This window comes from Oculina patagonica, chromosome 1 (assembly GCF_052425735.1).
Source record: "Oculina patagonica isolate OP01 chromosome 1, crgOcupat, whole genome shotgun sequence".
NCBI classification, from domain to species: Eukaryota; Metazoa; Cnidaria; class Anthozoa; order Scleractinia; family Oculinidae; genus Oculina; species Oculina patagonica.
This window is the reverse complement of record NC_135758.1, coordinates 29,540,053-29,555,407: the sequence shown is the minus strand read 5'-3', so window position 1 is coordinate 29,555,407 and position 15,355 is coordinate 29,540,053. Positions and strand designations below refer to the sequence as shown.

General features: G+C 40.1%; 1 protein-coding gene and 1 pseudogene across 2 annotated transcripts in view; one reads left to right on the top strand and one right to left on the bottom strand.

Annotated features, from left to right (window-relative positions):
• The window catches only part of LOC144662593 (uncharacterized), a 55,666-nt pseudogene continuing 40,311 nt past the window's right edge, over nucleotides 1–15,355 (bottom strand). Inside the window, exons 5-16 of the transcript XR_013572478.1 lie at nucleotides 14,214–14,369; nucleotides 12,178–12,208; nucleotides 7,301–7,359; nucleotides 6,011–6,100; nucleotides 5,455–5,541; nucleotides 4,649–4,852; nucleotides 4,294–4,473; nucleotides 3,244–3,456; nucleotides 2,603–2,722; nucleotides 1,917–2,057; nucleotides 966–1,399; nucleotides 1–822 (exon numbers count right to left, since the gene is read on the bottom strand). The product of XR_013572478.1 is annotated as an uncharacterized LOC144662593 (transcript). The remainder of the gene's footprint in view (nucleotides 823–965; nucleotides 1,400–1,916; nucleotides 2,058–2,602; nucleotides 2,723–3,243; nucleotides 3,457–4,293; nucleotides 4,474–4,648; nucleotides 4,853–5,454; nucleotides 5,542–6,010; nucleotides 6,101–7,300; nucleotides 7,360–12,177; nucleotides 12,209–14,213; nucleotides 14,370–15,355) is intronic.
• Nucleotides 14,735–15,355, top strand: part of LOC144628839 (uncharacterized) — a 5,267-nt gene continuing 4,646 nt past the window's right edge. The window contains exon 1 of the mRNA XM_078487326.1: nucleotides 14,735–14,768. Within this exon, the coding sequence (XP_078343452.1) occupies nucleotides 14,735–14,768 (34 nt within the window). The remainder of the gene's footprint in view (nucleotides 14,769–15,355) is intronic.

The following is a 15,355-nucleotide window of genomic DNA, read 5'->3' as shown; positions in this document are numbered from 1 at the left end:
TACAATTTAAATAAAATTTATTGATAATTTTCCACTTGCTAAGATTATTAACAATTTTTTTCTATCTTTGAAACATAAAGAAGAGGAAAGTTATTTTTTAACTGTGGCATCTTGCAGTCCCCGGTTCAATACGGCAATTACGACAAATTTACCATTATTATCAGAAAATAAAACACAGAAAGTGACTGCGTGACGAAAACTGCCAAGTAAAGAAGTCGCCTCTGTCTAGTCCCACTTCTATTTTTGCTCGGCGAGCAAAAGAGAGAGGGAGTGGAAACAGTTGTTGTGTGTCGCAAGGTTATATTTTCCTCTCGCTTTTTTCGCTTCTTGATCGATCTTGTAAAGAAAAAACAAAGGAAACAAAAATAGAAATAATGCAAAAATAAATCCCGGATTTTGCGAACCTAAAACAGCGATTTTACTGCTTTTAAACGAGTACTTCTCACATGAGCGCGGGTGAAGCAACGCATTTTATTTATCAATCCCATTTGAAGAAAGTCTGGCAAGCGCTACCTTTGAGCGCGCAGAAAAGACATTAATACACCTTCGAAAATGACAAACTGTCAAACCGTTAAGCATTTTTGATTCCAAAAAAACACTTAAGCAACGGATTTTTTTAAGCGCGAGGACGTACCTATTAAAACCTATTAAACGTACTTATTTTAATCTTTGTTAGGAATTGTGCACCACAGCTTTTAAATGTTGCAATGGCATGTTTTACTCCAATAAATAATTACTTCTGCTTTTCGTTTATCCCTTATTCAAGAATTCAAAACGATTCTCCTATTATCTACAAACGATTTGCTTTCTACCCATTTATATCTGAGCGACGTACAGTTTAGCCTGCGTAGCAGGCGTCTGTGTAGTTTTTAGCGCGCGTAAAAGAGTGCGCGATCGCGAGAAGGCCGCGCGAGGAAAACTTGCGCCTTTCGCGTTTCTTTCTAGAAACTAACGACGCCTGCCACGCAGGCTACGTACAGTTTAAATAATTTGTTCCAGGACCTATGCAGTGGAGTGTAAGCAAGAACCTGGAAACGAGCTGTAAGGGCCTTGCTACTCGAATGCTACTCTGTTCAAATCTCTGTCGTTTCTTGTCAATTATGTGTTCAGAGATCGTTCTACTTCATGTATGACTCGTTCATTCGCCCTGCGCCTGGTTGTCATTACAAACTCCACCCTTTTCGTCACAATATCAAGGCGCAATGGACTGCGTGACAAAGGTTGTTCGATTGCGTGACAAATCATCTCTCCACTTGAGTGACTGAAGTCGTGTCATTTTAAAGCGGCGCGCTTGTATTGTAAGAATGGAGTCTTCTCTCTGATTAGATCATATGTGTTGAGGTGTTTCCAATCCAACTAGAAGGCGGTACATTGAGGCGGGCATCGTCTTCATACGAATCTAAAGAGAAAGGAAAAAACGTAACTCAGTCACAAAAATCATTCTCTTTTCTGGTCGCCATGTCCTTTCTTACAACGCAATGAAAATGTAAATGTAATTTACCCGGAAATTTATTTACCCACGTCACACAGAAGTGCTCAGGAGCTCGTAAAGACATGTCAGGGTGACGAGTACGTTCATCCAAGACCGAATTGGAATTTGAAGTGTTGGTTTTTGTTGAGGGATGCAACCGGAGAACCCGGAGAAAAACCTTTGGAGAAGGGACGAAAACCAACAACAAACTCAACCCACACATGGTACCAGCCGGAATCCAACCCGGGCCAAATTGGTAGGAGGCGAGCACTCTCACCAATGCGCCATCTCTGTCCCCAACCCCCCCCCCCCCCCCCAAAAAAAAAAAAAAAAAAAAAAAATAAGACGTATGTAGTACGTTACCACGTGAGTAACATTCCAATCTCACGTGCAGCACGTGAGTAACATGTGAGCACTACACGGACAGCATCATATTGTCACGTACCTCTCCCACTGTAGTGGCCAGGAGTTCTACAATATGCTGGTGCGACGTAGCCACCACACTCTCGCCATTGATCTCAATAATCCTGTGACCCACTCGAACGCCTCCTCTTTCAGCTATACTACCACGCATTAGACTACAAATCTGAAGAAAGCAAATGATAAAAATTATTGTGGGTTAATTTGAGGGGGAGCCTCGAGCCAAGTGGCCCATACTACCGGTGCTTATCCCGGTTTCTGTAGCATAAAGCAGCTAGGAATATTTCTACTCCCCCCTGAATGGGATGTTAGTCCATCGCAGGGTACCCCCCAGCATTATTTCGCCGGTACCCATTTACACACCCGGGTGGAGAGAGGCACAATGAGAGTAAAGTGTCTTGACTAAGAAAACAACACAATGACCCCGGCCGGGGCTCGAACCCGGACCGTTCGATCCGAAGTCGCGCTAACCGTGCATCCCATACAGGGAGATAAGATTTCTTGTCAAACAAGTCAAGTCCAACAAGTAAAATGGAAACAGAGCTTTTGGGACTCGTCCAAGAACCTTTCTCAATGGACTGGTCTAGAACACGAATCAGCCATTCAACCGATTGGTTTAGTACCACATTTGCCTGCTACTGAAGTGATTCGTCCTGTTGTTACTTTAGTTTCAGTCATTAGCAAAGCGCCCTATGAGCAAGACTACATTACCATTCCATTCTGCACGCTGAATCCCAGCTGATACTTGGTATCCGGTCTGTTGACCACTACTTGTACAGTGGGAGGACATGAAACCACCTTCATCACTACCTTAGTGGTAGGACGGATACCCTGTTAAATGGGAACAAAGAAACACTCGATCACAATTCAAGAACATTTCTTATGGTCTTCTGTTTTTATACTCCAGAGTAACTCTTGCAAGTGTAATTAAAATTCTTTGAATGAAGTGTTCCAACGAGCTTAGTCTCGCATACCCCCCCCCCCCCGGCGGGGTGTGTGTGTGTGTGTGGGGGGGGGGGGTTAATCGCAAAACTTTTAGACGCGGGGGCTCCGCCCCGAGGTCTAAAGCCTTACCCTTTCATATACCACATCGACAGGAAAGGTACCTTCGAAGGAAAATAGTAACCCTTTCACAAACCTACCTTTTGTATATTTCAACTCGTGAAATCCCTACCCGTTTATAAATCCGAATACTGTACCTAGAGCCTGAAAAAGGTACACCTTTCGGGCAGAGCTTTCCCGTATAGTCCACTATAGGGTTGCCCCCCCCCCGGGGGGGCATATAACCCTCCGTGAAACACGATTATCAGGTTATATTTCGACAATTAACCTAACATCACCACTGTCATTACCTTGATAATATTCTGACATTCCAACAAAGGGAGGCCGACCAAGCTTGTACCGTTGACCGAGAGGATCTGGTCTCCTACATTGAGCCTGCCAGACTTGGCCGCTGGCCCGTCTTTCGCCAGATGCGCAATTATGGCGCAAGGAATCATGGATCCCCAGCCTGACTCCACTATCATTACACCAAGCATTTCAGCCGGCTTTTTGTTAACAATTACCTAAGACAAAGCAACGTTTACAAAAAAAGTCATTTCAATCAATCTAAGGGAGCTAAAGAATACCATTCTTTTTACAGTGGGCCCAGCTGTACAAAATTAACTTCAAAACGTCTGAATTTGATCTCAAAATAATAGATGGATTACGCAAGACTAACTTGAAAAACTTAGGTTTAGTTATTTAAGATGTCCCATTCGTAATGTAGACATAACTTCATCTGTCAATCGCTGCATTTGCTCTCACAAGTAATATTCTAGTTGTTATGGGAATAGCAAACCATGCATTTCAATATTTTCTTTCATTTCAAGCCAATAACTGTTCCCAAAATTCAACCTTTAAAGGGACATGGTCAGCGTTGACGTTTTGAAAAAAGTCCACCTTAACCCGAAATCAAAATACGCGTAGAGAACCTTCAGAAATCTGCTTCAATCTTCTCAGTGTTTTTTTTTTTCTAAATTTTCCCATTTAGTGAAACACTGAGAAGATTGAAGCAGATTTCTGAAGGTTTGTTTTGAAAAAAGTCCACAGTGGTCTCTTTTCAAAACGTGAAAACTAGTGTCCAGGTCAGCGCGGTAAGAACGCTGCCCATGTCCCTTTAACAGCCATAAATTCAGCTTCATCATAGGTCTTGTTTATGACTTCTTTCCACTCGTCACGCAATCTTTGATTCCCAAAAACCTCGGCTTAGTAGGAGGCGTATCACATCCGGGGTAGCAAAAAATATTCATATCATCACTATAAGCGATCACAATAAAAACCAAACAACAGTGAAGTAGCAAAGGTAGAGAGAAAGACAAAACAATAGGGCTAATATTGAAAAGACGCTCAATTTAACTTACCTCTTTGGCGTTACTTTCATCGGACAACAATGAGAGATCCTCGCCGAGTATTTTTTGTGCTTCTAACACACCGTTGTACTCGGCGTCCTCTATTACTTCGTCTGACAGTCCATTTTGTCTTAAAAACTCTTGATAAGCCACATTAAACGCCTGCCCAATACTCTTGGCTATCACCTGGGCCTGAAGAAAATACTGAGGTTAAAATACTTTAAAATCGACGTTTCGACCAGTTTCACTGGCCTTCTTCACGTTGTTTTAAAATGTTATCAATATGGCGGATCGTTTAGTTGTTCGGCTTCAAACAAAATCAAAGCGAAAAAATGAACTAAATGAACTATTTTATCGAACCACAAACCTCAGGAGCCTGGAAGACATGACAGGTGATCTTGATATTTTTGTGGTCGGTCTGTGCTGTTCCTACACTCGCCAGGATCTGCGTAGGTTTCAACACCTCCTGTTTGGTGCGTTCTTCAGGGGGCTGACGAGCCATTAATACCAGAACGTCCCCGATATCAGCGATAAACGACACGGTACGGAGGGCGTGATCTAACATGACTTCCTGTTGAAAGAGAAAGCAGTGAACATGAATAAACAATGCCTACGCAGCACAGGGTTTTTATTTCTGTGTGCACTTAGTCGCACCTCTTTGATGCGAACGTCAAAGGGACAGAGACGAGTGTGCGTTTAATGGAGTGATCAGCAGGGCTCGAGATTAACGGTAGCCAGCTAGCCACAGGCTTGCAGAAATGGAGTTTTGGCCAGTAGGTTCAGGAATTTGATTTGAAGAAAACCATACATCGAAATCGACTCTGAGAGAACAGAGCTCACAAATACACTGTCACGTATAAAATTATCAAAGACTGTGGAAACGCTGAAATTACCCGGCTAAGTTAGCTTGAGAATTCGGGCTAGTAGAAAATTGGTTTTGGTTTGTGAAATCAAAGCTGTCACTAGCCAACAGGCTAGCTAGAAAAAAGTAGTCTCGAGCCCTGATGGAGGTTTCCATATTGCAGAGGTAGAGTTCATATGTGAGTTCATACCGAGTCAACTGCCCGTATTAAGAATGTGTCCTAAATAAGGAAAGGTTCGACTAAATTTTTTTCTCTCAGACACCTTAATGCTGGTGGAAACCAATTCACGGAAGAATAAAAAACAAGTTACCTTCGTTGCAGAGTTGACTACTTTCAATCTCTCAGTGGAGATAAACAGGTCTACGTCAGTGGTGGGTTGATCCTCACCTTCAGGCACCTGTTGAACAATGAAAAAACAATGAACAAAAACAACCAAATTCATTTACTCAGTCAACAAAGTTTTTTGAAGCTTGTGAATAAACGCCCTAGTGGCTAGCTTCCTACGCGATGTTTCCTCGCTCGTCACACAATTTGTCCTCCTCCAAAATTCACACTCACGCGCATTCTCGTCCCCATAGCCCTTGTCGCTTCTCTTAGCCGGCGTAGCCTCGCTCTGGGGACATAGGATTTTTTAATTACCATTCAAATTTGTTTGATGGCTGAACGGAAGTAAAGAACGCAATGACTCTCTCGTACATTCATTTAAAGACATCATGACTGCATACATGAAGACCGGAAGTCCTAGAATCTAGGACTGGAAATCCTGTGTCCCAAGAGCCCTTTCTCATGCCAAGGCCCCGCAAGCTATAAGAAACGAAAAGATCTATGGGGACGAGAATGACTCCACAGGCGGCCTCAAGTCCTACCTTAATTCGACCCACGGCCTCTTGTGCCTGTTCCATCCGTACAGCTTTGTTCGGAGACTGGGGCGACATAATTTGCGATGAGCCCAGGTACTAAAGAGAAAAAAGGCAAAATAAGTGTGAAAAATGAGAACTTGTATTTTTGTTTTGAAAGCAGTTTCAACGGCCCATTTTTGCACTGTGATTATCACTGAAAAGCCCTGGTAGGAAGTGAATAATATAAGTGTCGTACTGTGAAGTATTGTATTGTAAAGCTAAGACTTAGTTAAGCTGTTCTCAAAGAGGTAAAGAATCGTCAGGAAATCAAACAGTTTTTATGCTTCAAAAGCAGTTAGGATATCGACGTAATACTTTCCAAGTCTTATGTAGTTTTATTAGAATTTTATGTAAAAAAGAACAAGTGCTAATTCTTGTTCAAAAATTAACATAAACATTTAAAGAACGTCTGTGTGTTATATCACGATTTATCATCTGCCAAGGCAAACATCGCTTATACAAAGTCAAATAACACGTCTGCGAAACTGCCTTAAAAGGTTCAAGCTCATTAGTAATTCTCACTTTTATCAAAGTTAATCCAAGAATTACATTGCCGACAGACGAATCGGCGAAGTGTTGGAAAACATTAATCACTTCGTCAACAGCAAATTAAAACCCAACACAACATCACAAAAAAAAGTGCTAATCTCTCGCGGAAGAAAAAAAGTCGATTTTAATGTTCTATACCACAATCTATATCTCTCAAACATCTCTAATCACTTGGAAGTACGACACAATTTGTTAGTTCAAAGTTTTTCATTTAGCCATTTGTTTATAGAATAACCTGTCAATAGAAACAATAGAAGGCCTTTCGAATGCAAATTCTGAAAGAAAATGATCGCAATCGATATAGAAACACGCAAAAACAAAGGCAGACAATCATAAAATATAGAAACTTGTCGGTAAGTCCTAACTGATCTATACAATTGGAAACTTGAAGACAAGTTAAAATAAAGAAGCGTTACACTATTAACAATTTGAACGCTTCGATAAAGGACTTCTAAACAAACATTATTTAGTTGAGTCGTGACTTTCGCTCGAGAATATCTTGACAACAAATTGAAGCAAAAAAACCTTCTGCGACTTGTCTGTAAAACTGCGTTCGAAAAATGGACAAAAGTTCGCACAACTACCGATCTGTCCTCAAAGGTCTTGCCTACATAGAGTTCAAAGCTAGCACGTGCAATAAGTTTGTACAGGAATTATCCAAACCCACAAACCGCATATAAGACGTGATGAATAATGACTTTTACTTACCTTTGCCGTGTACACAACGCCAAGAAGAAGGTTCCTCGGGTGATGTGGGCCTTCCCAGGCTAAAAGGAAGAAAAGAAACGAAAATGTCAACAGACAGTTTCTTCGCAGCTGTTGTCAGCTCATGCGAGTGTGTGTCTCCTTCCAAACGAACAGTGACAATCAGTTTATCGCCCTACTAATCTGTCGTCTAGTTGAGCAGAAATTAATTCAAATGGATTGCTGGCTATGAGATAGAGCTGTTGCTAGACCGTGTACAAGCTCTGTGCAGCTCCTTACCGATTGGAAGGACATCGTTCTCGTCTCTGTGCTCGCAAAATCGGAAGAATAGTCTCACTTCCGGTATGTCAAACTCATACACATCGGAAACCATTTCAGGTTTTTAAGACCAGGCCACATCGGGGTCACATATGAGGTTCACAATTTGTTTCCCGCGCAAAATTTGTCAAGGAAGCCCGCCGCAAAGCTAACAGGCGCGTTCCTCGCGCCGTGAACTCATTTCTCGCCAGAGAACATAAAGCGGGCTGCCTCTTCCTACACCGGCTTGGAATACTTGACAGATATGACATGGGGCGCCCACGGACTACAGGTAATTAAATATTTATGCGCAAGATGCGCGAAAATATACAAAGAAAGATAAACGCGGAATTGGAAAGGGAAAAAAAAAACAATCGCGGGGTAATTTCGCAAGGCCGGCGCCAGACAGACGAGAATTCGTCCGAGTTTAATACATTTCTAAGTACCTAACATCCGAAATAAAAATCCCCCAAGTGATGGTTAATAGAAAAACACAACTAATTGAGATTGTGTACATACAGCCAGCTGTCTCGTTACTAGACGGGTAGCCTCTTCAATGCATTCGTTTAACGCATTCATTGCTTTTCAAACTGAACGTTCTTGAATATTTGCTCTATAGAGAATAACCTGCGGGAACCGCATTGTAATCGGTCTCACCACGGGGAAGCGTTTTCATTAAACAAAAACCATTTAGCGGGGTAAATTTTGTTCCAGATTTCTTTTTTAATGCATCCAAACAATAAACAAAGATTGTTTTGAAGCTGAACGCGAAATCGAACTATTTAAAGCGCTAAGAAGGCTAAATTTATCAGCTAGAAAGGATGCAACCTGTGCATATGGCGAGGCAGAAAAATAAAACGAGCAATTCTTCCAAACTGATCTATTCAGATCTCTCGCACAACCCATTTTTTTAAAAATCAAAGCTATTTTCACTTAAACTCTACTTTCATTAGATGCAATTAATATACACGCTCTGTTTTGCATCTAGCCAGGCGACAATCTTAATTAAAATAATCCAAAGCCTTTTCAAGCAACTTCATGGCAACTCAAATGTATAACAAATAAATATTTAGCTTGTTCTTTACGTTAAATTGCTTCGTCGCGACAAAGCCAAATTGCAAATTACAATCTCGAGCTAATAAGTAAATAACGATTTCTTCAGGAGATGTGTCATTAATGACACCAATATCCTGGCTTTAGTAGTTTCCTTTATTGCTTGGAGAACGCAAAATAATCAGTTTCTATAAAGAAATTTTTTTCCATTATCATGTTGCTTTTGTGAAAATCACAGCGCGCTAAACTTCAAAAAGCGTCCTTACAAATGATCACGATTTTTCAAGAAGGCTATTGGTTTTACATTAAAGAGTCAATATTTCAATTCAAGCAGCAATTCAATTCAAGTATAAAAATATTCAAAACATATACATGGAAATATAAACTTTTGTCAAAGATAATACGTATCAGTCACGCTATCGCTCAGTGTGGGAACTAGGACACCGAATAAAAACTAAACACAGCATATTAGCCACAGGCATCAGTTTTTAAAATTGCCTGATTTTCCCCGACGAAAATAAAATTTCCCTGACCAAATAAATACAAGATATGGTAGCGCCTCCCAGCCTTCCCTTACAAATAAAAAATTACTGAGACCACAGTAATCTGAATAGTTTCTTTTAGCCTTCACTGGTGTTAAATCAGCGGTGTTATAATTTCAATTCTCCCTGAAAGACTATAACTTTTCTTCAAAATTTCAGTTTTCCCCGACTCAATAAATTCCCTGAGTTTTAATAATAATAATAATAATAAAGATATTTTAGCAGGGAGCCCACGTCACAAAAAGGTGGTTTTCAGTGGGGCCCTGCATAAAATAAATAACAAATATGATAAAAATGGTTAAAAAGTGAATATTAAAAATAGAAGATGAAAAAGTTAAATTTTAAAAAATGAATATAAGAAATTAAAAAACTTATCAAATACTTCTAATATGTCTTTTAAAAGTTAAAATGTCAAATGCGCTTTTTGCTTTGTCGGGTAAAATGTTCCATTCGTGAGCAGCTTGATTAATAAAACGGTTCTGGCCCCAGGAGCGACATGACTTGGGCCTACAAATGTCATTTCGTCCACGAGTATTATAATTATGAATGTCTTTAAAGCTATAAAAATTAAAATCCCAGTCAATCAAGCCATTTAATGCCTTAAAAAACAAAATTAATCTATGAAGTCTTCTTCTTTCCATTAAATTATCCCAGCCAAGCTGTTGGAGCGCCTCGGTAGCAGATGAATGCCTTGGCATATCGAGCACAATTTTGGCAGCTAAATTTTGCAGAACTTGGACTTTCTTCATAAGAGTCAAATTGGCTTTGTCTCCCCATGTGACATCCGCATAGTCTAACAGACGTATTATAGTTGATTTAACGAAAAGTTCTCTGATATCTCTTGGTAGAGAACACTTAATTCTTCGAAGTAAGCCCAACCTTTGTAATACCTTACTACGGAGGTTTTCTATATGATCTGTCCAAGTCAAGTTCTCGATGATAATCACACCCAGATACTTAAAAGAATTAACTCGATCCAGCCTTCTGTCATTGATTGACAAGGCCACTTCGCTGAAATAAGTAAGCTTCTTCGGACCACCGATGAGCATAAATTTAGATTTCGAAACATTTAATGTTAGTTTGTGTTCGTGAAGCCACTGTGCTAGTATGACAAGGTCTTCATTTAGCATAGTCTGCAAACTTAAACCTGATTCTGAAGAGCAGTGAAGGGCCGTATCATCAGCAAATAATGTAACAGTACTGTTTCGAAGGACGGTAGGTAGATCATTGATGTAGATCGTAAACAATAGCGGCCCTAAAATTGACCCTTGAGGAACACCAACAGACACCTTTCTAGTAGAAGACGAGGCCTGACCAATAACTGTTTTCTGACATCGAGAAGAAAGGTAAGAGTCGAACCAGGCCAGATGAGTGCTGGTTACTCCTATGTTCTTGAGCTTTACTAACATAATGTCATGATCAACAGTGTCAAAAGCTTTAAAGCTTTAAGTATCCTGACGTAAGCTAACGCCAGAACATTGGTAGTAAACTCGTGCTTTTTCTGATTGGACAGTAAAAATTGGAGACACTTTAAGTTGATGGTGATTTCCGGTCTCCGAGACCCGACTGAGCCCGCAGTTTTCTTCTCGAAGTTGCTAAGCAACTGTTGGCGGCTTGGCGCCAACATTCAGAGTATCGTAACAGTCGTGTACTCGCGCCCAACCCATGAGCTTCAAGAAATGTTTTTCCTAACCATTTCCTGACCTGTGGCAACCATGTTAAATAGAAGCTAATAAAGGAATTGTCTTCGCACAAAAAATAGGTCAAAGCAATGGCAGTCAAGAGATATCTTCGTTGAAGCACTCGATAAGATTTCGGGTTTTACTAACCAATCAAAAAATAGCGCGAGTACACGACTGTTACGATACTCTGAATGTTGGCGCCAAGCCGCCAACAGTTGCTTAGCAACTTCGAGAAGAAAACTGCGGGCTCAGTCGGGTCTCGGAGACCGGAAATCACCATCAACTTAAAGTGTCTCCAATTTTTACTGTCCAATCAGAAAAAGCACGAGTTTACTACCAATGTTCTGGCGTTAGCTTACGTCAGGATACTTAATTCCGTGTTTCCGCGCGACATGGAACCATGGCAAAACGAGGAAACAGGTCTGGAAAACGTGTTTCCTCGTTTTGCCGGGCCTTTAGCAACAACCCCGACGAAAAATCGCGGGCTAAGTCAAATTCCGACCGGAAAGGTTCGTGCTCCTAGACAAAGTAATTTACAGAATGATTCTGGGAATAAACTCGATTTTTCAAGTTCTACGTAAGACATCGATGTATCTAGGCAACGCCGGAAAAGTGACATGAGATTTGCGAGCTCAACAAAAGTGAAAACGATTTTAATTCCTGAGTGTTGCATCTTCCTCTTTGGGCCCATGCAAGCCAAAATTTACATCTGACAGCAGGATTTCTCACAAAAATACCATCATTTAACTTCATTAAAGAATTCAGACATGTAATTACGTAGACAATCTGAAACACCTCGAGTCATAAAATATTTAGTACAATACGTGTATTTCCTGGGAGTTCAGTGCATGTTACGTATAATTTGTAGTACATACAATAGTTACTCAAGCTAGTTTAATCCCCGGCATCAAACAAGAGATCACAAACCAAGCTTAAACCGAAGACACTGAATCACTTTTAAAGGAACGAAAATAAACGGTTAAAAAATAAGAAAATGTTTATATAGTCTCGTGGGATGCAACTCAATTGCAATGTTGTTTTATGTTTTTTTATTCGAAACGCTCAAAACGCTTCCTATACTACGCAAACAAATGCAAATAATTATTCTTAGGATCGCGACGGTTGGATTTCGCTTAGAAGGACCCGCTGGGATGCTTAATGAGATGACCATATTCGCTAAACAGACTTCATTTTCTATTTTCTCAAGAAGAAAGGAATGATACCCAATTTTCGTTAGTCAACCGGATGAAAGAGTAAACACCAATTTGAATATAAAACAGATTTAAAATATATCGGTAATTCCTACCTGGGTTTCGTTCACGGGCTTTACTGGCAGCCTGAAAGAAAAAGAAATAAAGGGATCGTTAACACAGAGGTACAAACAACACGAAAAATGATATCACACAATGAAGATATTACACATTGTTACAAATAACAAGCGCCTCGCACAACATACAAACGGATGAAGTTCATCGAGAAGGCAAGTTTGATGAAAATACATTAAGTTTCCTGAGGGAAGTGTTAAATAAAATGCGATCAGGCTAGAGGTTCAATAAAACTCGCTTGAACATTGTTAACAATAGAAGGGCAAAAATGAAGCCGAAAGTGGGGAGAATTGGTATCTCCTCGCACAAAAATTGAAAGTTTTTCATTGTTGACCGACTTCATTCTAACCCATCACAGCGGTGGTTTTGCGTTTAATTATTAATCCCATTGATTCGTACCAATAACACATATTCTTCCAGTCAAAATAATTGAGCAATTCAGTTTATAAACACGACGAAAATGAAATCCAACTTGCGGAAAAACAACAAAATTCACGCGCGTCATGAAGGAAACACGCTATATAACGAGATACGAAAACACAATGTCACAGTGAATCCCCCAATCTGTTCCTTTCGTATCGCATTATCAAAAATTGAGTGCAAAGCCACATAAAAAAGGCAGATGGTGAAAGGGCAATGTGGTCAGGATACCTTGCTTGCTTTTAGGAAATATAAAGTGAAGGGCAATTTCAGGAGAGTGATTGTTAATTTTTTAAGTGAACGTTGACAGCACAACCGCGAAACAATTTGCATTTGCACGTACAATGTACGAGCTCGAAATTTATTCCCAAGGCCAACTGAAAAGCTAGCGTTTTTGTGATTTGAAAATTCTTTAATACCTTGACCACTGATTTTTTCATATCGCGTACACTGGGGTGGCTACTTCCTCCTCCGGAATTTTACACAGGTGATTGATCAGAATCAGAATTCTCCTTTAAAAGTTTCATATATTTTCTGATTCTTTCTGGGAGAATTTAGTTTCCAATCAGTTATACAAGACGTGCTTGATCAGGATCAGAATTCTCCTTAATTTATTCATATATTTTCTGCGATACTTCCTGGGAGAGTTTAGTTTCCAATCAGTTATACAAGACGTGCCTGATCTGTATCAGAATTCTCCCTGTATCAGAATACTTCCTGGGAGAATTTAGTTTCCAATCAGTTATACAAGACATTTATTCATCGGACGATCAACTCTCTAGCTTTTTTCACGCCAACAATAGTGAAAATTAATAAACCGATTTTCCATCTTATCATTGTAACATTTTGTTTAGTACCAATCCAACGTAAGCTTGTTCTCTTTACAGACAATGATTCCCTAAAGGTACAACAATTCATTTTCCAATTTCATGCGACGTTTAAGCCTTAGCATCGAGAGTACACACCAGTGAACACGAATAGGTTCTTACTCCAACGAATATTACTGATGTGAGTATTGTTAGCCTGCGAGAGCAACTAGGTTCAGTTTCGCCTGTTGTTTTACAGTGGCATGAAGAGAAATCAGAATCAAAGAGAAAAGAGTAGAGTGCAGCAAGACTGTATTGATATAAATAAATCTAAACATTTTAATCATATAGTAACTACCAACAAAAGCTTAATAGAAAACATGGTATGTTAAAAGCTTAGAACAAAGCATTACTCAGACTGCTGGTTAGACCTTAAACGGTGTTTATCATGCGAACGCTCATCACGCGTGGTCGTTGCTAGGCGACGCCGCAAACAGAACGTCCAGCAGACGAAAGAAGAGCATTCTGGTTAGAAACAGGGGTTACAACTACAGGCATTTATCTTGGAAGCAAAGTCAATCAGGGGGGTGAACAGACTCTCAAAGAGTTAAAACATTGACACAGAATATCGGCTAGTTTTAGAAAAATATTAGCTTGCAATAAACAAACAGCTTTCTGAAGATCTGCTACATTTAACTTAGTATTAGGAGAGAGCATAGCAAGGTAGAACTGGTTAAAACCAGTAGCAACAGGTTTCATTTAAAACCCGTGATGAGACAAAAGAAACTTACAGATGAGTCAAAGAAAGGTCCACCAGGCAAGTGGAAAGTTTGAAGCAGTTCAACAGGAAGTGTGTGCAGGGAGTCATCAGAGTGCTGCTGCTGTTGCTGCTGCCGGCGCTGGGTCACCGCTTGCTTACAGTTCTTCACATACTCATCCCAAGTCATCTAACAATTACCAGCAAACACAGACACACCCAAGCAACGTGCACAAGAAGAAAAAACAAAGCAAAGTAAAGTAAAGATCAGCTAACGGTTTGACTTCATTTTACGTCGACGTCAGTTCTTCAAGGAAGTTTAGTGTGAACATTGAATACTGTAAAGTTCAACGCTGTAAAGTTCAATGTAAAACTAAACGTTCCGGCAGTGCTGCCTTCATCAGTAGTCAAAAGTGAAAAAGAGACATTTTTCGTTACGAGTTAAGTGTACGATTTCGTCGTCAGCGTATCCGTATCCCAGTTGGCAATAATCAACATTCAATATTTAATATAATCTTGAATTAGAAAAAGAAGTCTAAAGTTCAGGTTTGTAAAATGTCGGGAAGTCACGTGAGTCAACAGGACAGAAGTAAAGCTACAGGCTAAGAGAAGACTACCGAGAAAAAAAGCGGAACATAGAATAAAATTGCTGTTAGTAAGAAGGCAAAACGTACGCAGAAGGAAACAAGATACATTTAAACATCATACAAATTTTATGCAATTGAGGTCATATAGTAAGTCAAGAGAACAAGTACCGTTTTCTATTCAAGTAGAATTGACTGGGCCCGCGTTTAGTAACCTGACGTAATGCGATGGTCAGACGGGCTAACGTGAACACAATCGGAGTGTTCTTCCTCAGTGATTTGAACAACAATAGGCGAAAACTCTTCTATGAACTGAAGGTTTTTTTCAAAAAACGGTACTAGTTTTCCAATGTGATGCTACGTCATTCGTAATTCCCGTCCTTTACCATCCTTGTTTCTTTAAACCTGTTCTAGGCGTTCAGTTAGTTGGAAAGCAGTGCGAGAAACGGCGAGAAAAGACTAAGGAGAGGGGTGTGGGGGGGAAAGGCAAGGTTCCCTCGCTCTCTCGCCCCAATCCCTCACCGTTTTTCGCTCGCGTTCCTTGCGCCAATCCCGTTTTTTACAACATTATTTTAAGTTTTCTTTTGGTTTA